Source organism: Ciconia boyciana, chromosome 23 (genome assembly GCF_034638445.1).
Source record: "Ciconia boyciana chromosome 23, ASM3463844v1, whole genome shotgun sequence".
Classification (NCBI taxonomy): domain Eukaryota; kingdom Metazoa; phylum Chordata; class Aves; order Ciconiiformes; family Ciconiidae; genus Ciconia; species Ciconia boyciana.
In genome coordinates, this window is record NC_132956.1 from 5,034,717 (window position 1) to 5,061,166 (window position 26,450).

The 26,450-nt window shown below is 58.6% G+C and overlaps 1 protein-coding gene across 2 annotated transcripts in view; it reads left to right on the plus strand.

Moving 5' to 3' along the window:
- The first annotated feature begins 1,640 nt into the window (after window positions 1–1,640).
- The window catches only part of SCUBE3 (signal peptide, CUB domain and EGF like domain containing 3), a 37,122-nt gene continuing 12,312 nt past the window's right edge, over window positions 1,641–26,450 (plus strand). The window contains exons 1-7 of one of the 2 annotated variants that reach the window (XM_072844632.1): window positions 1,641–1,944; window positions 11,063–11,185; window positions 12,234–12,359; window positions 15,453–15,587; window positions 18,818–18,943; window positions 19,902–20,018; window positions 23,631–23,678. In XM_072844632.1, coding sequence (XP_072700733.1) covers window positions 1,842–1,944; window positions 11,063–11,185; window positions 12,234–12,359; window positions 15,453–15,587; window positions 18,818–18,943; window positions 19,902–20,018; window positions 23,631–23,678 — 778 coding nt within the window. In that variant the 5' untranslated portion in view covers window positions 1,641–1,841. Of the gene's footprint in view, window positions 1,945–10,956; window positions 11,186–12,233; window positions 12,360–15,452; window positions 15,588–18,817; window positions 18,944–19,901; window positions 20,019–23,630; window positions 23,679–26,450 lie in introns of those variants that run through there. The other variant, XM_072844631.1, reaches the window with a different exon arrangement.

Here is a 26,450-nt window from a genome sequence, read left to right on the forward strand (position 1 = left end):
TGATCCTGGTCTCCTGCTCCCCTGGAAGGGGTCGGTTCCTGCATGGGTTTAGGACCCCGATGCTTTGTGTGGGGGACCTGCTAGCAGCAAGCAGAGCTACATGGGTGCAGGACGGCTCCGCGGGGCCGGGAGGGAGAGCCTTGCCCTTGGCCTCTGCCTTTGGAAAGACCCAGCGTGCAGATGAGCTCCCAGTTTCCACGCGTGCTGCTCTCCTGGGCCAGCCGCGCTGCATCTATCCTATCTAAAGCAGACCTGCTCTTGCAAACTTCCTCCCGCAGGGAAGGTCCCTGTCCCCTGAAGGCAGCCCAAGGGTTATGTGTTTTTGTAGGGAAAGCATAACTAGACCCAGGGACTCCTCAGCATCCTCCTGTCCAGCTGCGGTCCCTCCCCTCCACTCCACAGCGAGATGGCAGCGGGTACCTCGGCTTAGCTGGACGTCTTCCATCACCTCCAGCCCCCTGTATCGTATCTTTAGGGGTTATTAGGACAAAAGGGGATACGAGAGGCTGCAGGGGCAGCACAGTGGGCTGGGAGGACCCTGTGGGCAGGATGACCCTGTGGGCAGGATGACTGCTGGGGCCGTGGGACGCCGCGTCCCTGGACAGCTGGACTCACTGCACACCTTCCTCCTGGCCCCGCTCCCGGCTCCCAGCCTTATCTCCCGCTGCAATTTCCTGGCTGGCAATCCCTCTCCTGACTCCGGGAGCAGGAACACCCTGGAAGAGAGACGGTACCAGCAGCTCCCAGTGCAGGGACGGTCACAGGGTGTGGCAGAGGGTCCCCCTGCACCCCGGGATGCCAGGCTGCGAGAGGCTCCCACAAGCAAGCAAAAAACCCCTGAATATTTCAGAAAGGTCTTTGTCTTCCCCCCTCCGCCCTTATTTCCAGTCCCCCCTCCCCACCTCTCCCTTGCAAGCAGCAGAGCTGCTCTCTGGTCCCGCTCTCCACCGGCCCAGCACCCCAAGACGCTCCCGCAGCCGCCGAGCCCAGCCAGGTCGTGCCATCTGCAAACTCTCTTTTTTTTTTCCCCTTTCTTATTTATACATTTTTCCTTCCCCTTTTCTTTTCCACCCATTGCCTTTTCCCATGCCATACGCCTCCCCTTGCCCCCCCCTCCCCTCGCCACCACCCCAAGCCCTCGGCTGGCCGAGGGGCTGCGAGGTGCGGGGTGGGTCTGGGGGTTGCGGGGGGCTTTGCATTGATGCATTGATCGCCCATGGTCTCCGCCTGACCTCCCTGCTCCCAGGGAAGCAGTCTCCATGGCTACTGGCCCTTCTCCTCCAGCGCAGACTGTAAATTCCTGCAGGCAAAGCCCAGCCTTGGGGGTGCGAGGGGGGGAGCCGGGAAGGAGTAACCAAAGCCAAATAGAAAGAAAGAAAGGCTGGGAGAAAAAGGGCGTTGCTTGGATGGGGCTCTCCTTTCCACTCCCCTTTCTCAGGTCCCCAGCACCAGGGCAAGGCGCCTGCTTCCCCCCTCCAGCGCTGCTGCTCCTGCTGCTGCTGCTCTCTTGCAAAACTGGAATTGGCTGGGATTATTTAAGGAAAAAAAAAAAAAGAGAGAGAAGGAGAAGGGATCAGAGCAGCCGCCAGAGAGAGGGCGATAGAGTCCACTTTCCTCCAACTGCCCTGGGTCTCCTTCCCTCACTCTCTCCTCTTTAGCAACACCAAGAGCCCCAAACTGAACCCAGAGCAGCTTTTTCCATCAGTTCAGTTCCCTTCCCTCCCTCTGTCTCACACCCGGCAAGAAGAGAGCCCCTTCCTCCTCTTGATTTCCCTTCGCATGCTCAGCCTCTTGTTTCCTTTAAAGCACTAGAAATCCCCCCTTCTTGCCCCCACTCCTCCATGCAGACTGGGATTGCAATGGGAGCTTTGCAGATTGCTGGATTTTCCATCCTTTTCTTTCTCCTCCACTCTGGAAACACGCTGGCAAATAAAGCCAGTCAAGGTAAGAGAAAATCTTCCCAGCTCGAAGGGTTGCTGTTTGATGTGTGTATTAGGTAGCCGGACCTCCTCTTTAGATCTGGGATTTTATATGCAGGCTGGAGAAATTAGCAGCAATAACAACAAATAGTGGAGGGGATTTGAAATGTTGCTTGCAGATATTCTTGCCTGTTGCCTTTGATTGGGCTTGGTTTTTTGTAAACTCTTTAATGAGTTGCATTTCTTACACTTTATTTTTTTTGGTTCGGACTCTTTATCTCAAGGCAGGGGGTGCAGAGGCAGCAAACTAGGGTGGGCAAACAAGTCTGCACCCATCACAAGGAAAATGTTGCGGTTCGGAGGGGTTTGGGGGGCTTTTCTGGTTTTCGGGTTTCAGTGTCTGTGAGATGGGGATAACACCCACGGCGGTGCGGGCGAGGAGGGCTCGTTTCGGGCTGGGGTGGAGGGAAGGGACGGCGGAGCGGGTATCTGTAATGCTGGGAGGTTGCATCTGCGTTTGTCTGTTTTACACAGGCGCGGGTTGAATCTCAAATGTTGTGCTATAGGGGTGTGGGCTGCAGAAAACTTCGGGTAGCTGAACACAGCAAAGCCTGAAAAATACGGGAGCTCTTTCCCTGTCTCTAGAACAGAGAGGTATGTCCCATCGTTATCAACTTCAGGCTTTTCTGTTTCGCCACTCCCGTATCGAGCCAGAGTTTCTCCTTCACAAACGTACACATGTAGCTTTATGTATAGTCTATCTATACCTTAGGTTTTCTATAGCACCTCTATATTTAGCTGGGATTTTTCTCTAGACACACGCGCAGGAGTGCGTGCGCACACCCAAACACACACAGCCCTATGTGCATGGTCCTGTTGGCTGACTCCAAGGGGTTTTTTTCTCCTTAATTCACCACTATCTATACAATCTGCTAGTTTTTCTTTTTTTTTTTTTTTCCCATAGCACTTAACAGTATGCAAGATTTATCAAAACCAGCTTTGGCTCTTGCTATTGTAGTAGCTGCGTGTTTATGCGTACAGCGAGATTAAATAGTGTGTGAATGAAATATAGGAGCGCAGGATATAATTAAAGATCTCTTGTAGGCATTAGTAATAGGCGTATTTCAGCCACGCGCATGGTCGTCCCGAGCCCTGTCACCGACAAAGTTAGAAGGAATTTCAAGGCTATTGTCTTATCTGGCTTAAAGTGTTTTTAAAACAATAGGCGACTTTTCGGGAGGGCAGTCTGGGCAAGCACAGGGGAGATTTTCCAGGGCAAAGGTTTGGTAAGAAGGCGTCCAGCCTCACGTAAAGCTTTATGATTTAGGCTTAGAAAGGAATGCTTAGGTTTTTATCCCCCCTCAAATTATCTTGAGTGTATGCATTGCTTTCATTTCTTATCATAATATTTATTTATTAAGGCCTTTTGGTTTCCAGTTCCATTTAAGCCTGAGCCAGAATTGCATTAAAATAGCAAAGTAAAATTCCATCGTGCAGAGACTTGACAGATCCCTTCGGGGAAGGAGAGGGGTGGAGTGGGGGTGGAGAGAGGTGAGCTCAATCCTGCGCCGGGGTAAATCGCCCGCCGTACGCCCGGGACGGTGCTGGCTCCTCCCGGCCCCCGGCAAAGGCACTGGGCAGACCCAGCAGGTCCGGCCGCTCTGCAGCCGGGAGAGGGGTTCGGGATGGAGAGTTAAGCCCCAAAGCCACTGCTGGGGGGTCCCGCGGGGTGGTGAGGGGGAAGAAGATGCGGAGGGTGAAGGTTGGTGCCCGTGGGGATGGTAGGGGATGTGAGGTCCCTGGACCCGGTCCCTTTTGGATGAGGCTGAACTCACAGACCCGGCATCACCTATGGCAGATGAAAACCGTGCTTTTCCTAGGAACCCACTATCGCCTGTTTTTCTGCATGCAGAAGCATTGTTGAGCTCTTGGAAGCCACCCCGTGCGCCTGGGGCACGTTTTAGTAGGATATTGCTGAAAAGCATCGGGCATCCCCCCTGCAACTGCGGGGTGATGCCCCAAGGATGGGGCACACATCACCCCTCACTGAAGCCTTTGCCCTTTCGGGGGACAGCCACCCTCACCAGGTGACTGTCACAGGCTGGGGACGGCTCCTCTCCTGTTGGATGGGCTTGTTTTGCTGTGATAACATCGCACCGTGGGTAGGGCTTGCTGGCTCATTTCTCGCGCTGAATTACCCCAGAAAGTTTAGTCTGTAGGGAAGGAAGGATTTAGCAGAGCCATCCGCTGGGCCTGGAGGGTGTCTGCCAGAGGACCTGGCTGTCTGCGGGGTTTATTGGGTCAGTTTAGGGCTAGGAAAGCTTTCAAGAGGAGAATTGACAATATAAATCCAAATAACCCCGGGGAGGCTCCTGACACGCACTCAGCTGGGATGAAGTCTCCATGCGGTCCCCATGCCAAGCTGCCCGAACAGCCACAAGCTGCTGCCGTACCCACAGCTCCCCTGATTTTTGGACAGCTAATGCCACCCCCAGTCCCATCCTGTCATCCGTCAGTCCGTCTCACAACCTGCCAGGCAGAAGAGCCTGTCCTGAGCTCCCACTCTCGGTGGACAAGTGCCCTTGCCCATCGGCTGCCGGCATCGCTCCCTCCCTGTGCCCTGGGGAGGATGGAGCCCAAGGGCTGGCAGATTTGCACCCTCCTCTTGTACCAGCCAGCACCCGGATCTGCCCTTGCCATGCTCCTCTGGCAGCACCCCCAGAACTGGAGACACATCACAGGATTCGCCCCCTTTTCCTGCAACGCAATTGCACGTCCCCTCAGATGGTGCCAGGGGAACAGGGCTGGGAGGGAGATGCAGCATCTCCCTGGGGGACCCTGGCACCCCAGTTTGCAGCCCCTGGCACTCCCGCAGCCCCCACCACCCACCCAGCGTGGCGTCCGGAGTGGGACCCTGGCCCCAGCCCAGCTCGATGGTCACCCGTGGGTAAAACCAGCCCTTTTGGCCGGTGCCGCGCAGCTGCCCAGGGACGCAGCCACCGTCCCGCGCGAGGGGCTGGGTTCGGTGGGGATGCACCTGCAGAGCCTACGCCGCCAGGGATTATTTTTTTATTTTTTTATATATTTTTTTTTTTAGGAGTCTAAAATTTTCCAATTGCAGCGTGGAGATGCTGTTGGATTCCCCTCCCATCTCTGCCGAACCTCCTCCCCCTTGGCCTCCACTTTCCTCCCTCTCATGCATTCACAGTGTGCGACTGTTGTGCCTGTCCCCTCCACCCCTCTGAAATATGAAATGTAAAACTGTAAACATTTCAACATACAGCAGTTCAAAGGAGATCTTTGACTGAGGGCGTCTAACATGCCTGTACCGAGATTAAAAAGGGGAGGGGGGGGTTAGGAAGGAGGGAAGAAGAGTTTTTTTGTAACTGCCAACCGGAGTATAAATATTCAGACACCTCGAGTCTTCCAGTGCGGAGATGTATTGCTGTCTCCAAACTGCTCAGGAGTTTTTATTTTTTTTTCTTTTATTTTTATATAGATTTTTCCTTTGCAGACGGTCGCACCGGAGTAATCCATTTAGGAAAAAAATATGCATGAATAACCTTAACCTTCACTTTCAAAATTATAAGTCCCCCGAGAGACTTTAGGAGAAGCCTGGGATGGCAAATAAAGTTTGCTCTGTCTCGCGGCGCTGGAGGAAGCCCGGCCGGCCGCATTTCGGCCAGGCCGTCTTCCCCACTGGAGATCTTGCGATTGTTGCTCCCGAAGCCGAAAACAAACAAATTTTTTTAAGGCAAGGCTTGGTCAGCCTGATAAGCCAAAGGAACAGCAACGGCCGTGACAATTCCCCGGGGAGATGAACGCGCCGTTGGCGTGGAGCATCAAACCCTCCTTGGAGAACTCGCGGCTGAATTGAGCCGAAGCGACCGGGGTTGGCACAAGGAGGTGGGATCGGGATGGAGGGAGCGTTTCCAGCCCAGGGGGTGCCGGATCTGGTGGTGGGTCTGCGACCCATCGGGATGACCCGGGCTGGGGCAGGGGATGGGGAGCTCAGCATGGTTCTGCCCTCGTGGGAGTGGGAAGCATCGATGGGGGGAAAAAAGCCCCTTTTGGGGCGCTGCCGCTTTGGGGAAGCACAACCCAGGGCGAGGGGTGCAGAGTGGGGTCTGGGCATGGGGCGATGGGGTCACCAGGCTGGGACCCCCCCCCACGTCCTCCCTGCGACTTGTGGTTCCTCCTCCTTCATCCGTGCTCCGTCGTTCCGCAGGGCCAAGCACTGTGGCTGCATCTACCGGGTCCCACCTGCTTTCGGGAGAGCTGGGTGGATGTGTGGGGCGCTGGGCTCCTGCAGCGGGGCCGGTGCAGGGGTCTCCATCGCACGGGGAGATGCAGGCATCCCCTCTGACCCGACCTGAGCGCCGGTACCCGCCCAGGGACCGCTGGCACGGCGTCCCCGGTACAGCATCCCCGGCACAGCATCCCCGGCACAGCATCCCCGGCACGGCATCCCCCTCCCGGCAACAAGCCATCACCCAGCACCTGAGTTAGATCTCCAGTTCAGGTGACGCATCTTTGACCAATTTACCAAAAGCCGCCCCGCAGAGCATCTTCCTCCCCTCTCGCCAGCCCCCGGCCCCCATCCCCTCCCGGCGGGATGCCATCGCCTGCATGGAGCCAGGCGCGGCCGTGCCCTGCACCCGTCCCGGCGTGGCACAGCACGAGTCGCCCTCGTGAGCTCCCCGGGCGAACAAATGATTAATAAACTGCACCACAGTGTCTGAGGTGGTTATTAATACCCCGGTAAAAAGAGCTACTGAAGTTATAAAGCTTTAATTTGGCATTAAGGCTGAGTGGAAACTCCGCGTGTCTGCCAACAGCTACACACACATCCCTATACAGACAGGCTGTTAATATATATGCCTATAGAAAAATAAAGAATAAAATTAATTTGAAAGGAAAGCTGAAGCGTTTGCAGAAGAGAGAAAAAGGATGGTGGTTTTGTTTGTTTAGGGGTTTTCTGGTGGGTTTTTGCTGCCTTGTCTTGGCCCCCTCCTCAAATTTATTGGGACTTTCAGCCTATGGATAAAACCGTCCTTTATTATTTATTATTTTTTTAAAAAACAAAATAAGGAAACGAGGAAAAAGCCTCAATCCAGGCTCTAAAAATATACAAGCTGTTGCTTTATCCCCCCTCACTGTCATGTATCGCGGGCGGCGTGATGCCGCAGGGCAGGGCACAAGCGTGGGACCCAGGTGCCCAAGGGCTCCGCCACCGCCTTCCCCGCCGGCCTCAGTCAAAGCCCTTCGCCTCCCCGGTGGGTGCACGCCGGTCCCGGGGGGTTGGCGGTCCCCCCGCTTTTGGCACGCTCGAAATGGCAATGGCGTTGAAACTGTCTGCCTCCGCTGCCTTTGAAATGGAGAATAAAGCTGCAGCTGGAGCGGAACGGGGCCCAACAGCCAGCGCTGGAAAATCCCACCCACAACGGAATAAAAAACATCGCCCGAGGCGCGGGGCGAACGCCGCAGCCTCCTGCCCTTCGCCGCAAACCCCCCGGCACAGCGTGGCGGTGATGCCGAGGATGCTCTTGCCCTCTGACGAGCCCTAATTAGCCCCAAAGCGTGGTGGGATGGGGAGGTGGGGCTGGGCAGGGAGCAGGGGCCGCCGAATGTGGGCGAGACCTTGGGTCCCCGACGGGACTCGGCATCTTCATCAGAATTAAATTCCCCGCCTGATGCAAAATCCTCCGGTTCTGGGGACTGGGGGCACAATGCGCTCATCTGCACCATCCGGCTTGGGCCCTTTTCAGGCAACTTTGGGTGAAAAAGGGCATCTTTGATTATTCGTGCGGGTCTGCAGAGGGTCCTGACCGGCAAACCCCCCAAAAAACCCCACCTGGATTTGGGATCTGGACTTCAAAAGCCCCCCCCCGAGCAGGGGGATGAGCAGGGCGCACCCCAGCAAGGATTTTGCAAGAGCAAATAAGGATGGGAACATCAATAAGGATTTTTTAAAAAAATCTTCTCTTTGCTTGGCTTGAAAATGAAATCCCTCGCGCCTTGGTGGTGGCTGGAAGCACCTGCAGCGTGGCCGCGGGCGTTTTTTTGGATGGAGAAAATTCTCCTGCGGGAAAAGCAGGCTGTCCTGACGGCAAATCTTCCCTCGCGTGGGAAAACGCCGCTTGTGTTGTCAAAAATGCAAAAATTTAGTTTTTCAGAGGGCTTTTTTTTAAATTCACTACATCATTTCTGAAGGATACTTCTTAGGAGCCAAAATTTCAGCATTCTGAAATTGGGATCTTTGCCAATCTTGGGATGGCTCCTGGGGTGCCGAGGAGGGTATTTATTCACCCTTCCCACACATACACACACTTTTTTCCCCTTTTTTTTCCCTTTTTTTTATAATCCTGTAACCTTTCAGAATGTCTCCAGCTTTGGAAAAATTACAGAGTGGCAAATTTATAATGTTTTCTTTTGTACTTTTGCTGCTGTGTAATCTTTCCAAAGTTAGAGAAGTTTTGAAGTTACAGAATGGAAAAAAAAAAGATAGAAAAAAAAATAATATACATGTGCGAGTGGGAAAGGCACAGCATTGTGTTCAGCGCCGCGCAGACGTTGTTCATTGTCTTGAGTTTGAGGGCACAGGAGGGAAAAGAAATAGAAAATAAAACCCCAAAATAAGTGAGATTTCTGGCAAAAGGCTGGGAAAATTTCAATGATGTGATGTCTGATGGATGCTTCACGGTTTGGGTGTTTTTAGGGGACGGAGATGGGGGTTGATGGATAGTCCGTACTGTTCGGGTGCTGGTTCCCACCTGTACGTCAGGGTGGGTGCCTGGGGTGCTGGGACCCGGCAACTCTTGCCCTGGGACCGTCGGCTCGAAGCATCGAGCTGTGATTTATAACCTGGGGGGGGAAGAGCCGAGGGAGGGCTCCGAACCACACAGGGTCAGGACCAGGCTTTGCGAATTCAGTAGATCTTTGGGTCAGCATCAGCTTCGCTGCTGTCACGTCCCCGTGCCCATCGCTGCCCGTGAAGCGGTGAGCGCTCGATGTCCCCCCTCCGTCCCCCTGCTCCGGTGCCGCATCCCTCCCGCCACCCACCCAAGAGCCCCAGCCAGGGATGCTGGAGCTGGAGGCGAAGTCGCTGTGATGCCGAGCAACGGTGCTCGCCGGCGATGGAGGTGCTTCCTCCTGTGCCGAAAGGCTCTTTAAGCCTGAAAACATGTTTGGGAAGGAGTGAGCTCTGCGCTCCTGGGGCTTTTGCAGGTCTTCTTCTCCCCGTGATTATTTGCACCCTCTTTTCGGTTTGTGGGATGGGGCCTTTGCGGGTGGGTCAGGGGTGCGGTGGGGCGGCCGTGCCCCGGGGCAGGGACAGGGTTTGCAGCCAGATGTGAAGTTTGGCTGGGGAGGAACTGAACCTGAGCCACGCTCAGCTCCCCAAAAGGACAAGAGCCCCCCTGAGCCCCTGCGGGACCCCCGGCACAGGGCGGGCTGCCAGCCTCTCCCCGGGGCTGCCGTCGGGTGCTGGGGTGGTCGCAGCGCGGTGGCACTGCGGCCGGTGCCATGGGTGCTGGAGGCGACGGTGCCGGCCGGGAGCAGGGTGCCGGTCCCCCGTGCAATCCCTCCGTCATCCCCGCCGCGGTGGGTCAGCCTCCAGCCGGTGATTAATGGCCCAAGGGAGGCCGTGGTGGCCGCGGGCCATGGCTAATGTCAAATAACAAATATGAATGCGGGCTGTAAATATTTATACAATGCGCAGGCACGTGCCGCCTCCCTGGTGCAAAGGCAAAGCTCTCTTCCCCCCAGCCGGGTGACTCACATCTCCCGGCAAAAAACCGCCGGGGTGGCCGGGAGAGGGCTTGGGCCAGCGTTCCCGTAGCCGTGGCCCCCGTCCCGGCGGGGCTGGCAGGGCTGCCTGCCCACCCGCGGCTTGCAGGGATGTTTTATGTCTTTGGGGACGTCCCGGAGCACTTCTGTTCTTGGGGTTGCTGAAAAGCAGCTTTTTAAAGACAGCTTAGAGCTTCGCAGCCTCAGGCTCCTCTTTATGGGGTACAGGGAAGCTGAAGGGACCCTCAGATCCCCCTTCCCTGATGGGACCCTCCCCGTCTCCGTCGGAGGCGGCGGAGGCCAACCCCCCGGGAGCAGCGCTGACGCTCTCCACGTGCCCGTGGAGTCGGACCGGGGAGCCCTGGGGTGCTCTGGGAGCCCTGCCCGTAGCCGAGGGGCCGCGGGCGATGCTCAAGCCCCCACCTCCCCCCCCGGGGGCCCCCAGCTGCCTTACAGCACTGCCAGGCATCCTCAGCCAGAGAGGGGGATGAGCCCGCTCCAGGGCACCGCATCTCCCTCGCTGCCTGCGCAGGGAAGGCAGAGAGCAGCCAGGTGAGCAGCTTCTCGCTCATAAACCTCCGCCCCACGTGCTCGAGGCTTCTCTCTTTCCCAAATATCATTAAAGCCTCCGCTCCCGCGGCCTCCTGCCATGGCAAACCCTTGGGCATCGCCACTTGAGTCCATTACGGGCACGTGATGCTCTGGACGTGATGGCCCGGGTACCGCAGCGCTGCACCCCGGATAAGTGGGTTGAGGGCAAAGGGGGATGAGGGGGACGCGGATTTTGGCTGTGCCCCTGAGGAAGCCTTGATGTTTTTCCCAGTTCTCCCTCCTGCTTCCCGCTCCCGGCTCCCAGGTTTATTTAATGCGGTCCCTGCTAATTCGTGCACATTCCTCCGCGCCTAAGAATAGAAAACGATGACGATTATTTGGGTGACTGGTCGGCTCAGGAAATGGCTAATTGGAGACAGAGACTTTCACCTCTGCCTGGGCTGGCTCCAGCCGGGACTATGGGCGCCTGAGCAGTGTTTCCTACCATCAGACGCGCAAAACGGTCGGGGAGTCTCAGGGTGGTTTGTTGTACGAGAGCGAGGACACCGGCAGCACTGTTTGGGAGTGCTTGCCGCTCCGGCGCCCAGTCCTGAGCCCATCACCCGTTGCGTCAGGGCTGGGTGTGGCGAAGGCACTAAGGAGCAAAGCCGCAGCGTTGCTCCCTCGAGCCTTTCTGGTTCGTGTGCGGGTTAAAAAGCTGGAGGGCTGCTTGGTTTCATCGCCTCGGGTGATGGCTCCCACGGGGAGATGGGGAGAGCTCCCCCCGGCTCTCCCCATGGCTCCCCCCACCTCTCCCCTTGCAGATGTCGACGAGTGCGTGGAGGGCACCGACAACTGCCACATCGACGCCATCTGCCAGAACACCCCCAAGTCCTACAAGTGCATCTGCAAGTCCGGCTACACCGGCGACGGGAAGCACTGCAAAGGTAGGGCCACGCCACCGCCTCTGGAGCCGGAGCCCTCCGACAAGTGACGGCCCCGGCAGGTCGGAGGCAGGCGGTGGCTCGCCAGCAACGTCCCCTGCCCTTGCAAAAAGGGCTGCTTGTTTACCCCAGCCCACTGCAAACCTTTTATTCCCCTTTTCTGCCCCAAACTCCTGGCCTGTTGATGCTGCGATACATGGGGATGGAGAGGAGTGTGACTGTCCCCGCCGGCGGCGGTGGCAGCCATCGCGCTCCCTCCCCTGCTCTGCAAAGAGCCGCGTTTGCAAGGCTGGGGCTGCCCAGGCCCAGGAGGGTCACCTGGGGCTTGTTTTAAACAAAGCTGGGCTTTTTTTATCTGCCGGATTTCCAACCCAAAGGCTGCAAAACTAGGTTAGCAGATAAAACATGAGAAGCTTAAAAAGAAGATATAGAGATATAGATATAGGTGATATAGGTATAGATGTAGATGTAGATATAGATGTAGATATAAATATAGATATATAGATATAGATATATAGATATAGATATATAGATATATGCAGCTGAGTGGGGCATGGAAAGAAAATGGGCTCCTTGGAGGAGCGGCACCAGGAAAGCAGGAGCGGGGCAGGGGAAAAATTCCCAGCTCTGCTCGGAGCGGGTCCAGGGTTGGGATGGGCTGAGTACAAATAGCAGAGGGATTAAGGCGCGCTCCAGGCACAGCAAGGCTTCGCCATGGAGACGGGCTGCTCTGCCCACCACCGTCGGGAAATCCCGTGCGATTCCCAGAGCTCTCCCCAGGTCGCTGCGCTGCGCCGAGGCTTTAAGATTAGCTGGAAGTCCAGGGTCTAGACTGGGGAGGACAGGGGATGTTTTTGCAGGGCGTGGAGGGATGCTGTAGGTGATGACGGAGCTGGGGACCTGCCAGAATGAGCAGAGACAGCAGAGACCCCAGGGCGCAATATCGGCCGGGTCGCAAACACGCTGGAGCTGGGGAGCAGCATGCGTGCAGCAAGTTGGCCGTCCTCAGCCGGGGCAGCCCCGCAGCTCTCCTGCCCTCCTCTCTCCACAGACGTCGACGAGTGCGAGCGGGAAGACAACGCGGGCTGTGTCCACGAGTGCGTCAACATCCCCGGCAACTACCGCTGTACCTGCTACGACGGCTTCCGCCTGGCGCATGACGGCCACAACTGCTTAGGTGAGGGACAGGCCCCCGGCACATGGCGGGGTGGGATGCCGGCGTGTCGCAGCCGCTCAGCGGCTCTGGCACCTTGGCACCAGCCTGCTGGCTTGCTTTGCCGGGCACCTCCCGAGCTCTGACCCCCCCAGGCCTGTTGCAGAGCCGGGGGACCGTGGTGGCACTCCCAGGGCAGCAAGCCAGACGTGTCCCGTGCTGCGATGGCTCGCCAGGGACGGGATTGCTCCCCGTTGCACGGGGGCGATGCCGAGGGAGGATGTTCCGTGCTGGGAGAAAAACTTGCTCCATGGGTCCATCCATAGACTGGAGGAGGCTGGGGTAAGGCAAGACTGGGAGGGTTGGGTTTGGGGACGCTGGGCGTGAGTCGCAGCCGCCCCGCGGCCGCATCCTGCTGCGGCGAGCGGCTGGACCAGGAGCTCTGCTCTGCTGCCGAAGGCAGGACCAGCCGGTGGGACTCAACCGGGCCCTGCCGCTCGCTCGGCTCGTGCTTGAGGTCAGCCCTGCACCTGCCAAAATAGATGAGTTAATAGCAAATACGGTGGGGATGGGAACCAGCGAAGGGACTGGGTAAATAATCTCCGGGCCAAGACAAACCCGGCATCTGCCTACGGAGCGGCCGTGCATCCTCCCCGCCACTTCCCACCGCCCCAAACTCCATCCGGCCGCGGCGAAGCCAAAGCTCCCGGCAGAGCCCTGGGGCCGACCGGGCTGCCCGCGCCCCGGCACCCGCTTCCTCCCGTGGCACCCACGGGTGGGATCGCCGGGGCATGGGGCCGCCTGCCTTCCCTCCACCTGGAGCTCATGCTATTTTCTAATTAGTGTCTGCAGAAGGGTCATTAATGAGCTCATCACTGGGAGGAGGAGGAGGGGGAAGGGATTATGGACACATACGCTTTGCATTAACCACCATCACCGGGATCTTTGCAGCCTCCTCGGGGAGGGGGGAGATTTACACAGCTGGGAGGAGGCGCGGGCGGGCGGGCGGCTCTGCCTTCCTCTCCCGGGGGAGGATGAGCCCGAGGAGAAGAAAAGAAAGCCGGGCTTGGTGAGCCGCAGACGTCATGTGTTTACAGAGTTGGGTGGGAGGGGATGGAGGTGGCTGGGGAGCAGCCGGGTGAGGGGGGACCTGGGGGGGCAGCCCCGGCTCGCACCTTGAGCCTTTCCTCGGCTCGTCCCAGCAGCTCGGCCGCATTGCTTTGCTGCAGGGATGGTGCAGGTTTATCCCCTGGAGCCCATTTTACACCCGAGGATGTCGAGACCCTCGGCTCTCCGGCTGGGTTTGCTCAGCGGCTGCTCTCGGGGGGCAGCAGAGATGCCCCCCCAGCAGGTTTTTTCCCCATCCTCCTTCCCCCCCATCCTGACCGTGCTTTGCCCAGCCTGCAAGCACCCCCGCTTAGCCAAACGAAAGAGAAGCAGAGCAAAGCGGAGGGTGATGCCCAGGCTTTGCTGGCACCGCAGGCAGTGGCCGAGCCGGAGGTGGGTTGGGGTGCGAGCCCACTCGAGCCCGCCGCCCCCCTCATCACCCACCCCGGGCAACCTTTTGAACCGGGACAGGAATTTGAGCCCCTGTCCTGACACGGGCCCTGCTGGCTTCTCCCCATCTCCGTTGTATTTAATAAAACAGGTATTAGAGCGGCGGAGTCTCGTTTCAGCCACCAGGTTTGAATGGCTGCCTCCTCATTTTTGTGCGGAGCTTGAAGGAGAAGTCGCTAGACATTAAGCCCTTGTTATAAGCGGGGGGATTTGAGGAGAGTTATTGGCATCTGCGGGACATAGCTTGGCTGGGACGAGCCTCGGAGGAAGCCGCAAGCCTCTTGCCGTCGCAGAGGACGTCCCTTTTGTGCCCGGCTGCAGCCCCCTGTCAGCCCTAGCCTGCCCCACGGGCGCCCGGGTGTGAGGGGATGTTTTCGACACCTCCTTCCCAAGGTAGCGGGTTTGTGGGGTGCTCCTGGGCTCTGCTGCCGGGGCAGTTTCCAGCTGGAGCTGCAGCCCTGCTTTGATTTCTGAGCATCCCCCGGGGCTTGCCTGGAGCTGGGGCACGGTGCAAGGCACCCGCGCTGCTCGGGCATCCGTCAGTCCGTCCATCTCTTTGCCCAAAAGCAAGGGGGTTCGGTGCGTGCCGTGCTGCTCAGGGAGGAGGGCGGTGCTGGGGGGCCAGGGCTGGGAGCCCCCCCGTCACCCGCCGTCACCGAGCCACTACTCTGGCGTTTCCAGTGGCCGATGCTGACGGGGCTCAGCTTTCCCCTCGGCCGCCGGCTCTGCAACACTGGAGTTCACGGGAGGTTTTCTTTGGCACGGGGCCCCTCGCTCCCCGACCCGACGCCGTTGCCCGGCCCCAGGACCGCGGGCGGAGGGGGCAGGGGCGGCTGCGGCGGAGGTTTGCCTCTCTGCCCGAGCCCAGCATCCTGGTTGCTCTGGCACCTCGGGGCACCGGCGGGTTCAGCTTGGACCGCTGTCCCCAGAAACTCCCTGGAGAGAGCAGTGGGCTGTTGCTCTTCATTAAGTGAGGGATTTGCAGGGATAGAGCAGGAGCAGCCCCGGCCGAGGGCATTGCCGCTGCCACGGGTGTGCGCTTCAGGCCCCTTCCAGCCTTGGTTTGTTAAACCAAAACAGGCACGAGGGCAGCAGAGCTGCTGGGGATTTGAGTCTCCTTACAAGTAATTATCCCCGCTCCAGGCTAAGGTTTCCCAGCTCCCCCTAATGAAGTGCAGGCATCCCCAGCCGGCGACAGGCTCGGAGGGGCTGGGAGGGGGGCAGCTGCAGCCGGCATCCTGGCCGAGCATCCTGGGTGCTTTGGGGGTCCCGGGACAAGGAGAATCCCTTTCTCTGTGGTTTGGTGTTCCCTCCTGTAAAATGAGGCTGGACTTTTTTTTGCCCATCAGCCAGGGAAGCCTTATGGCCTTTGCGACCCACCCCTTGGTGTGCTTTGCCTTCATCCCCTGCAGCCCTAAAGCATCCCCCTTTCTTCTAGCTGGGGGATCACGGATGTAAAGCAGAAATAATCTGCTACCTAGCAAATCTGTCACACCCGGTTCCCCCTTCCCTCGGCGTGCCACGGAGCCACGCTCACCCCCTGCCACCTTCCCTTTGCAGACCTGGACGAGTGCTCGGAGGGCAACGGCGGCTGCCAGCAGACCTGCGTCAACATGATGGGCAGCTACGAGTGCTTCTGCCGGGAGGGCTTCTTCCTCAGCGACAACCAGCACACCTGCATCCAGCGCCCCGAAGGTTAGTGCACGCCGTCTCCCCACCCCGGGGCACCCTCCATCCCCTGCATCTGTCGGGCAGGTCTGTCCCCCATCGCCCCTGGCCGCCCTCTGCATGGTGCCTGGCTTTGGGTGCTGGTTTGTGACCCTTCTCGGTGTTGCAAACTTAAAAGCAAATTTATTCTGAGCACATTGGGAGAGGATGCTGTGAGGCTAATAAACATCTCCGTAACAAAACCCTCACAGGCCCCTTAAGCACAATAATACTGAACGGAGGACATTAATCCTGTATCCAGAGCGTTTTATTAAATAAAAAGTACCCGGAGATCCTCACGCCACCCTGCAAGACTCGTCTTCTCCTGCCAGGTCTTGCGCAGCACCGAGCCCTTCGTCTCGATATCAGCTCTAAATTGCTGCCGTCTGGAGCAATCTCTTAGCCAAAATAGGAGGAAATGAGAGATTTTTGCATCTCTGCTGATTTTTATCTCCCTGCTTGGCAAAGCCGACTGAGTGTTTTTGCTTTCCTCCTTCCCCCTTCCCAGCTGCGTCGGTCCCTCCAGCTCCCCGGAGAACCTCACCCAGCCCAGCGGCCGCGGTGGCATCTCCCATGTCCCCGTCCCCTGCGTGCCTGGGAGGGACGAGCTGGCTGCTCCGTCCCTCCAGTGACGCCGTGGGTGGTCCCCACTGGGGACAGGGACGCAGGTGCTGGGTTTTGAGCTGGTTTCTGAGCTGAACGGCTGCAGAGCGTTGTTGGCCCAGGGATGTCTGTGTCGCTTCTGCTCCCTGAGATTGATTTCGTAGCTGCTACGTGGTCCCTGAGCTCGGGCTCAGGAGCGGCTGCTGAGGACAAGGGGTGGGAGGGTTGCAGCTGGTCCCCGGGCTGTGAGCCTGGAAAAGGCGGAGAGCTGAGGACAAGTTGGGGTCCGATGTTAAAGCCGGCTCTGACTTTACTGGCTCTGTGGGCACTGCCAATACTGAATGCAATACTGCGTTCAGTATTGGAGTGCTAAACCTCAAGGTTACGGCTGCTTCCTTCCTTCTGGGGTCCTTGCCAGCTCCTTGTCTCTCTTCTACCCTGGCAGGAGGCTTTCTCCTTTCCCTCTGCTCTTCCTCTGTTTCCTAATCTCCCTCTTGCTTTCCTCTCTCCCTCCTGATGCAGAGGGGATGAAATGCTGCTGGGTCGGGAGACCCAGGGGATGGATCCCAGGACCCCGCTCCGGCAGCACCGTGACCCTCTCCCTCACACTGGCCAGTCCCTCCCAGTAAGGAGAGGCCAAGGGTTGGGGCTCGCTGGGGTATCGGTGCCTTTAAACCCCATCGCGCTCAGCCCGATGATGACAGCGGAGCCACCGAAAGCAAAAGAGGCGAGCAGGGTCCTCGCATGGTGCCGGTGCAAGAGCAGATGATGATGTTGCAGGGAGAGGAAGGATTAAAGGGGGTGCAAAGCTCAAGGCCTCCCTTCCCGGGTGGTGGCTGTAGGCACCGAGGGATTGCTCTGTCCCGGCATCGTGCAGCGGAGGAGGATGCCGAGCCCGGGTGGAATTGCCTGGGGAGCCTTAGGAAAACAGCATGTGGCCGTCCTGGCCTGGAGGGAAGCCAGGACACACGGACGCCAGAGGTTGCGTCTCTGCTGGGACATGCCAGGGGATCTCTGCAGACTGCCAGCCGTTGCGATCTGGCTTCTCTGGAAGGTGGCATCTCCAGGGGAGCAGCGGTGCGGCAGGGCAGGGCCAGCCTTGGAGGTCTCTGTGTCCGCCATGGTACCCGGGACGCAGCGGAGATGCTGCCAGCTAGTAAAGAGCAGCAATAAAAAAGAGGGGGAGAGAAAAGCCACTCTTCAGAGGAGAGGCTGAGCATGCTTGGCTGTCCCCGACGTCCCTGGGGCATGCGATGCCACAGGGGGTCCCAGGGCAGGGCTGGGTGGAGCGTGGGGGCTCACAGCAGCATCCCGGCCCCGGGGCAGGCTGGAGGGTGCCAGGGGGACAGAGCAGGGCTCCCCGCAGGTTGGGGGTTCCCAGCCCTGGCACGGGAGGCCAGGGAAGGGAGGGCTGGTGTGGTTGGAGGCGGGAGGCTCTAATTACAGAGGGCTTGCCTGCCACTGCAATTACAGATGATCGCCCTGTCCTGGAGCAGGGCCAGGCGGGATCTGCTGGGCAGGTGATGGGGAGCAGCCTGGGACACCCACAGGCTCCAGCCTGGGGTTTTTAACCCTTCCCGTGCATGCTTGGTGCATCTCAGCATCCTCCTTCGAGGTGCCCTGACCCCATAAAGACCTTCCCTCACCCTCCTGCCCCAGGCTCTTGGCAGCCCATGGGCTTGCAGCTCTGCCCAGTTCCCCATCCTGATGCCGGCATCACTCACCCCACGGTGGGCTCAGCACCGGGTGCCTGGAAAGGAGCTGACCCCCTCCTTCTGCCAGAAAAAGGCCCTGAGCAGGCAGCTGCATCTCCTGGAGGGCCATCCCCAGCTTGCTGTGGGGTTTGTTAAATGTCTCATAAACTCCCGTCAATGCCCCGTTCGGCATCTGCTGAACCCGGCTTTCTGCAGCTGGGTGTCCCCGTGCCCCAAGAGAGGCTGGGGCGGGAGGGGGCTGTGGACAGGTCGGCGAGGGTGAAATGGCAGCTCCGATAATGGGAACCAGCAGCTCCCCAACCCCTCGTTCCCCAGGCGCTGCCAGCCTGTGAATCCTCCCCGAGCCGTCGATGCATCCTGTAGCTTGTGGGCACAGCCCCGGGGCTCATCCTGGCGGAGCAGCTCCAGGGCTGTCCCCGCCGGCAGCCAGCTCTGCCCCTCCAAAACCCTTCCTTGCTCTGCTGAACAATGCCACGACTGCCCGCCCGGGGGTCTGTAATCACAACCGTGCTCACCCTGTCCTCCTCGTCTTCCAAAAAGAAGCTGCATCGCTCCGTCCCGTCGGTGCCAGGAAGGGCCGGTGGGCAGCAGCAGCTTCCGAGCCCGCCGCTTGCCCCAAGGCGTGGGAGTGGGGTCTTACCCAAGGCAGTGGGAGGGAATCAAAGGTTCAAGGCTCCAGGGTGGCTTTGTCCACCTTCCCGAGCAGCTCTGTGCTAGGAGGTGCTGCCCTTCGAGGCATTGCCCGGGGTTATCCTGTCCCCCCTAAGGTCCTCGCTTGCAAGGTTTTCCCCTTGTTGCCCCCATCTCTCCATCCCCATTCCACCTCAGACATCCTTCTGCCTCTGTGGACCAGTGCCAGCAAGCTTTTGGAGCTTTTCTTTGCTTCCTTCTCTCTTTTAGAAGGAATGAACTGCATGAACAAGAACCACGGCTGTGCCCACATCTGCCGGGAGACCCCCAAGGGGGGCATCGCCTGCGAGTGCCGCCCCGGCTTCGAGCTCACCAAGAACCAGCGCGACTGCAAACGTAAGGAGCCCTCCAGGGATGGGGACGCGGCATCCCGGGGACCCCTAACCTTGTCCCAGTGGTACAGACCCCTCCTGGCCCTGCTGCGAAGCCCTGACCCCCCTGGTACTAGTTGATTTATTGAGCCTGAAGCCCTCTGGCTTAATTTTCCTCTGGCATGCCTGGCCCTGCCTCCGTTGCCCGTGCTCCTGGCAAGGCTCCTGGCATTCCCCTCTGCCATGTCGCCACGAGACATCGTGCCCTTACACTGAGCGGGCTGAAATGGCAGTTAAAGGGGGTCCCAGAGGCACAGCATACCCTGTCCCTGTCCCACCGTTTCGCTTTCTCAAGGGAGATGAACAAGGAGAGGGCGATCGGCACGGGAGGAGCGCAGGAATCCTCTCCCCGGGGGACACGGTGCTCTCAGCCTGTCTGATCTCCTGCCAGCATCTCGCTGGCACTGCCAGGGTTATTAAATAGATATGTATGTGTTTATGCAATTATTTTTATTTTGTTCCTCATTTGCTGTCTGCAGCAAACGTGTAAAATCGCTGATGAAATGGAGTTTTAATCCTATGAGCCTATTATCCCTCCAAGCTAAATGAGCGGTACGCCTTGCCCCCCGGGGAGGGCTGGCAGGGATTTCCAGGAGCACCTGAGTCATTCCAGACCTCAGGAAAGTCCCACCCTTCCCCTGTAACACCAGACCCAGGGTCAGGGGCAACCAGGCCAGCGGACCCCTTTGCTCGGGCTCCGCCGGTGGCATTTAGCAGATATGCAAAGGGAAGACGCGAGAAACCACATAACAGTTTGCATCTGCCAAGCTCCCGCAGGGAAAGTTGAAGGGCTTTAGAAATTATCCAGGAAGGAGGGATCTCTCCGAGGGTACGGACGAGGTTTTTCCAAGCTGGATTTATGCTACCGCTTGGGGATGCAGGGCCGGGGCCCCGGGTGACGGCCAGTGCTTTGCCTCCCGCAGTGACCTGCAACTACGGGAACGGGGGCTGCCAGCATACCTGCGACGACACCGACCAGGGGCCCAAGTGCGGCTGCCACGTCAAGTTTTTGCTGCACTCCGACGGGGTGACGTGCATAGGTAGGTGCGAGCCATTGCCTGGCCGCGGGGATGGGGGTCGGGGTGCGGGGTGGCTCGTCTTCCTCCCTGGGCAATTTGCTCTTGGCCTGATGAAGGGGTTGGTTTTTCTTCAAGCTTTGGGGATGCGGCGTTTCCTTTTGCTGGGATCGGAGGAATGGTGCGTGTGTGAGGGATGCTGCGGGTACCGATGCTCAGGGATGCATCGCTGCTCGACCGTGGGGAGCAAAAGTGGCCGCGGGGATGCTTGAGGGGACGTTTGGGGACAGGTCGGTTGTGCCGGGGTGCAGGCAGGGGTCCCTGCCTGCCTCCATGCCGCTGGAGTGAGAGGGGTGAGGATGTCCCCATGCTAGAAATTGTCACTGTCACTGTCACCGGCAGCATTCGGGGAGGGACAGATTTGGCTGAGGTGATCCGTTCCGACTTGGCACTGTGGGGCCTCGGCTCAGGAACAATTGTCTTGCAAAAAAAACCCCAAAACCCCAACAACCCGACAACTCAACCACCCCCAAAATTGTCCTTTTCCTGTGTGTGTTTTCAAATTGTAAAACATCAAACAGAGATAGAAGTTTTACTGGTTTCATATGCTTGTGCTGTTTAACAGCTGATTTGATTTAAAAAAATGTTACATTCGGGGAGTGATTAAGTCCACAAATTGCTCTAGACATTTGAGTTCTTATTGCAAAATAAAAAAGAAAAAGGAATTGAAAGCAAGAGAGAGGTTTTGGCTCCCGTGTCCCTGCTGTGCCTGAACAGAAAACCCTCTGCGCTTTCCAAAAACGGCTCCGTCCTGGACAGGGGTCCCTGCGTGCGTGTTGTCTGTGTTGGTGCGAGGACTCGGGGAGGTTTGGTACCAAAATGATGCTCTGACCCGCTGGCTGCGAGGGGTGGGAGAGCAGCTCGCCAAAGCATCTCATGATTTGGGGGATGCTCGAGAGGGGTCCGGTCGCCGGAGGGTCTCAGCGCTTGGACCCCAGGTGCCACAGGCGTGAGGGTTGGGATTTGGGCATTTCCGAAATCGCTCGTCCTCATGGCCTTGGTGCCAAAATCTCCCCTTTCATCCCCGCGCCGTGCGCCGTGTCTGCTGGGGAGGCATCTCCCACCAGAGCCGCAACATCCCCGGGAGCTCTCCCCTCACCCACCTTCCCGAGGAAAATGAAACACCGCGATGGAGGATTTTAGGAGCAGCGCCAGCCCAAAACCCACCGCCGTGCCTTTTGCACCCCTTGCAGGCCTGCAGCCCCCTCTCTGCAGGAAGGGGCCCGCCCGGCTCCCGCGTCCCCCGGGAGATTCCCGGCCCCCCAGCCCCACCGCGGGAACACTGCGGGATTGTGCTCCGGCCGCTGGGAGCCGGCGGCCGCCCCACGGGGATGCCCCGCCGGCAGATTTACGGCCGAGGTACCTGCTCGGATATTTATAACCACCCTTTCTTGTTTTACAGCCGGGGCTCAGCAAACAGCCCTCCCCCCTCCCCAGTGCTCCCTCCGCCGCCCCTTCCCCATTTCCTCTGAAATATTTCATCATTTCAAGGGGAATAAAGTTTCCAGCGAGGGGAAACGCAAACTCGCTCCCCGGGCCATGGGCTTTGAAATTGTACGCGGTGCGTTTGATGGGCTGCCGGGACAGGCCCCTGGTCCAGGTTCCCTTCAGATCACACCACGCGGCAGGAAGCACGATCAGCCCCTTTGAATGACAGTTTCATTAGGCCACGGCCGGTGTTTTTCATTTTTCCGCTTTTTATTGCTGCTTTTAAAAATGCAGATAATGAATAACATGCCTCTGAGCAAAGCAGGGCCAGCCCTAATGGCTCCCAAAATGTCTGCAGGCTCGAGGGGGAGGGGGAGCCGGGAGGGGAGGCCGATGACCTTATATATTTATATTTATGCTCGAAAAGTAGCCTTTTTTTTTTTTTAAAAAAAAAAACACATAAAATCGCCCTCCAGCAGCCCAGGATGCAGCGCCCGCAGGGAGGTGCAAACCAGCCTGTCGCAGTTGATACAGATTTTGGCTTTCCGGGAAGATTTGCAAGCCAGGGCATCATTGCAGCTCCCTCCCGCCGATATTTGGGGTGCAGCAGGGCTGTCGCCGTTCCCCCGCTTGCAGCGAGCACCGGCGGAGCGGGAGGTGGTGGATGGGGAGGAAATACGATTAGATGGAGAAGGAAACTAAACTCAGCTCAAGTTTTATGGCTGATTTCCTGACCTGCGCCCAGGCGGTTTGCGGCGGCTCTGCCGATGCTCCCCAGCTTTGTGAAGCCGGCAGTGTCGGGAGCGGTGCTGGGAGCCGGGGCTGTGCTGGACCCCGCTGCCGGGTCAATGCTGGGGACACCAGAGCGAAGGGACCATGGTCTGGGAGGGCTCTGGGAAGGAGAAAGCAGGGCACAGGCACGCGAGGCGGGTGGCCATGGGCATGCCACGCATGCTCCTCCATGCACATCGACCTCCCTGAGGAGGACACGGTCCCTGCAGAGCCTTGGCACCCCGTGTCCCGGCTGCTGTATCCCTGCCCTCAGCCTGAGCCCCCCAGGACAGCGCAGGCACAGCCGGGGGTTGCGTTTCCCCTCTTTTCCCCTTCCACCATCCTCCCCTCCGTGTGGACCCGGCGTCGTTTCTCATTAAGCAGGGATGTGCTCGTCTCTGCTCGGTCCCGTGGGTGACGGGCTCCACGTGGCCCAAGAACCCCAGCTCCGTGCTTACCCGAGGGCTCTCCGGCTTTGGTCCAGCACTTCCACGGGGCTCTGTCCCCATGCGGGAGCAAAAACAAGTGCTGGGGTGCCTTGTCCCCTCCCCAGAATGAGGGGGATGAAGGAGTGACATCTCCCAGCCATGGATGAGTGGTGCCAGGCAGAGTTTCCTTTGCAGGGCAAAGCTCAAGCTAATTTTTTGAGGCAATCCCCAAAAGTGATCCCTGGGTGTTTTAGCACTGATTTTGGGGTCTGTAGCTTTGCCCGGGCTGCTCTCAGCCCCTTCTTGGCCGTTTGTACCCCCCAGGATCCCACACGCTCCCTTGGGTGCTCAGCACCCTGGGGCTGTGCTGTGCCTCACCGGGGCTTCCTGCACCCGGGAGTGCCGACGCACGGGTGAGGCTGAGCAGCCCAAGCTTACCCAAAATTTGGGCTCACCACCAGCTTGGCTGCTGAATCCAAGTGGTGCAAGTGCCACCAGCGGGACACGGTCGCCTTCCTGCAGCCCACGGCCGTGCAGTGTCCATACGGCTCCTCTCAGGGATTGCAACCCACCCCAGCACGCGCTGGTTTTGCTCCAGCGAGGACGAGGACCTGGTTCCCGAGACTAATGGGCTGCACTAACGCTCCTCGTAACGTGCTTCCTCCCTCTCGCATGGGGCTCCGGCCAGCACGATGCAGTGTGAAAAACCGGAGGGGGTTTGGAGAGGCTGCGGGGCACGGGATGCTTCGGACAAGGTGATGGAGGAGTCGATAGCACCGCACCCAAACCTCGGGTTTTGGCTCTTTTGGGAGGAGGGGGGAGAAAAAACCCAAAGGGACAATTTCCACCAGGCTGGAAAGGCAGCGGAGTCGAACCCATTGACGTGTGACACCAACCGAGCTCCTTGCTGGGCACTGTTTCTAAATCACTTTTTTATAATGTTAAACAGGGGAGAGACACTTCCAGCAACACGTTATCCTTGAGACGTTTTCTAATGGTAAATATTTTTGTTCTCTCTATCTCTACGAAGGGGTCTAACCGTAGACTGTCTCTCATCTCGAGATCATAACCAGGCTCGGGGGGCTGAGCTGTCGCGCTAACCGCATGCCTCACTAACCCTGTCCCCCACTGCTGCTTTTAAACCCCGCAGAGCAAGCCTGGCCTCGGGCTGCAAGCGGACTTTGCTTTTGGGGGACAGAGAAAGAAACCCTCCCCTGGCTGCGCTTGCATGAGGCGGGGGCTCTCGCGTTGCTTTGGTCGATCCAGCCCGGTGCAGGGGGTGATAATCCGCTTTCCAGTGGCTGCAGCAATGGTTTTGCCCTCTCCACCGCCGCCAAGCAAGCCCAAGAGGGGCTAGCAGCGGTCTGCCGTGGCTGCGCGGTGGGGATGCGGCTGTGCGCTCCCCAAGTTACCCCTTCCCGGAGCCCACCCGCTCACGGACGGTCCCCTCTGCGGATGCGGGGACGTTCAGAGCGTCCCAGGGCTTGGCCCAGCAAAGCTGCTAACCGTGCTCAGAGGCACCCAGCCCAGAGCCGCAGCAAATTGCAGAGCTGCAGCAAATTTGCAGAGTTGCAATTGGGCTGGGCACCTCAGCTGCTTCCCTGAGGATTTCTTTGCAACCTCTGACAGGTCTCTAAGCCCTTCACAAAGGTAAGGCGACGCCTCTGCTCCACCAACAAGGAAACTGAGGCAGTCTGAAGGCGCAGCGACTTGTCTGCGGCGGGGAATCTTGTTCATGGATGTGCTGGGTGCATGCAAACTCCTAGCACATCCAGGAGGAGCTGTGGGTCCGCAGCTCACCGGAGGCAGGGAGCACCAACCGTGGCTTTCAGGGGGCTCTGCAGAGCCTTTATCCCGGGAGCAGGAGAAGGGGGGACCCCCAGCTCCGCGCCATCACCGCGCTCCAGCCAACCTGGCTGTAATCCCTCTGATTACCGCGCAATTGTCTCCTTAGGCTCGTGGGATCGCAATCCCGCTGCGATCGCTGCTTCCCGGCAGGTGGAGGCGAAGCTGGAGCGTGTGCGGGCAGGGTGCTGCGGGGGCACGGGCAGGGGCTCCGTCGGTCCCCGGTGACAGCCGGCGCAGCGAAGGGTGCCGAGTGGGGCGAAGATTTCCATGGCACGGCGGTTGGGAAGCGAGACCGGAGCTGGGACGGAGGAGGGTGGGAAAGAGTGTGTGTGTGCGTGCAAGCTGCTTTGTCTTCTCCCTCCCCGAGCGATGGAGGCCCTCGCCAAAGCCCTGTGTGGTTGGGTGAGTCACGCTGGCTCGCGCCAGGGTGGGAGCAGCCCCTGGGCTGCCGGCGCTGCCAAACAATGCCGCTCTGCCGGGGCCCCGCTCCAGCACCTGGCCCCACGCCGCCCGACCTCCGCTGCTTCGCAGGTACACCAGCAGCCCCCTCCAAGCTTTTTGCAAGCCTAGGACACGGTCCCCCCTTTGCAAAGGGGTTTGTGGTGGGGCTCCAGTCGTGCTGGCTCAGCTCCCACCCCGGGCACGCCCCGGGCACCGGCCGCATCCTGCACGGGATGGCGGGTAGGGTTTGCTTTACATCTCAGCCGAAATTCCGAAAGGTGCAAAGGGGCTGGGGGGGGAGATGAGTGCTGCAGCACTGGAGGAGGCTCTGACCATGGTGAAGCGTGCCCAGGGCACCGCACTCCCCAGACAGCCCCGTCCTCCCCGGTGCAGCCACTTCTCCGGCTCCTTGGTCCTGCCGAAAGCAGCACCCACCCCAAGCCCATCATCTCATCTCAGTGGCAACGCTGTGAAATCAATTCTCCCTAGGCTGCATCTGCATCAGCTGCTGGAACAAAGGCTGGCGTTAAATAATTCATTGGGCTTCCAGAAAGTTTCCCTTCCTTTCGGCGCGGTGTTGCCTGCACCACGCTCTTCGTCCCAGCACCGCGGGGGGGAGGACGGTCCCGGCGTGGCTGGGCTGTGTGCGGCGCGAGGACCTGGCTGGAGGAATAATATCGGCAGAAATCCCTTCCTTGCTGTTAAGTTTTGTAATTGTGCGGGCTATTAATTTCATAAAACGGTCCCTTTTGTTCTCTTATTATGGGACATCATAAAAATAGCAGCGGCAAGATGAGCACAGAGTGATCCCAGCTCCCTCGCCCTGCGGCAAATGGTTCGATGGTTCAGTCATTCCCACCCCATGCGGCGCTCACGAAGAGCGGGAGAACCTGGGATTTGCTCTTTCCAAGGAATTTCTTCAAGGCATTTTCATCTTGGGTTCCTTGAAGCCCAAATGCCTCATTTATCCAAGCAACCAGCCTTCTGAAAGGAATATTTTATTATCCTTTGTGAACAACTTAATGCACTTCAAACCATTGTTCTGGTGGTTAGGACCGAAATTGAGGATTGATCTCACAGGGAAGCTGTCAAGCTGAAAATGCTTCGTTTAAATTAGTGTCCCTTCTAGTCCTACCAGCAACAGCTGACTTTGATAATGCTGAAATAATTAGCATTTTTTTTTAAATCGGATTTTTTTTCCACTGATGCTGCCTGCCTCTGTGTGTGTGTTCTAATTATGTGAAGCGTCTCCCAGATTAGCCCGCGACACTGGCCTGGCCGGCGTGCCCGAGCGGCGGGTGACGGTTAGGGACCGGCGGCGTGGGGTCACCCGTGGCTTTGTGGCTTGGTGGTAGCAGTGGCAGCGAGGGGGCCGGGACCCCCCCCGCCATCCCACCGGGGGACCGGCACTGTGCACCCGCATCCCCGGGGAGCCACAGCCTGGGCACCCCCGGCGAGACCTGGCTCTGGCTGCGTTTTG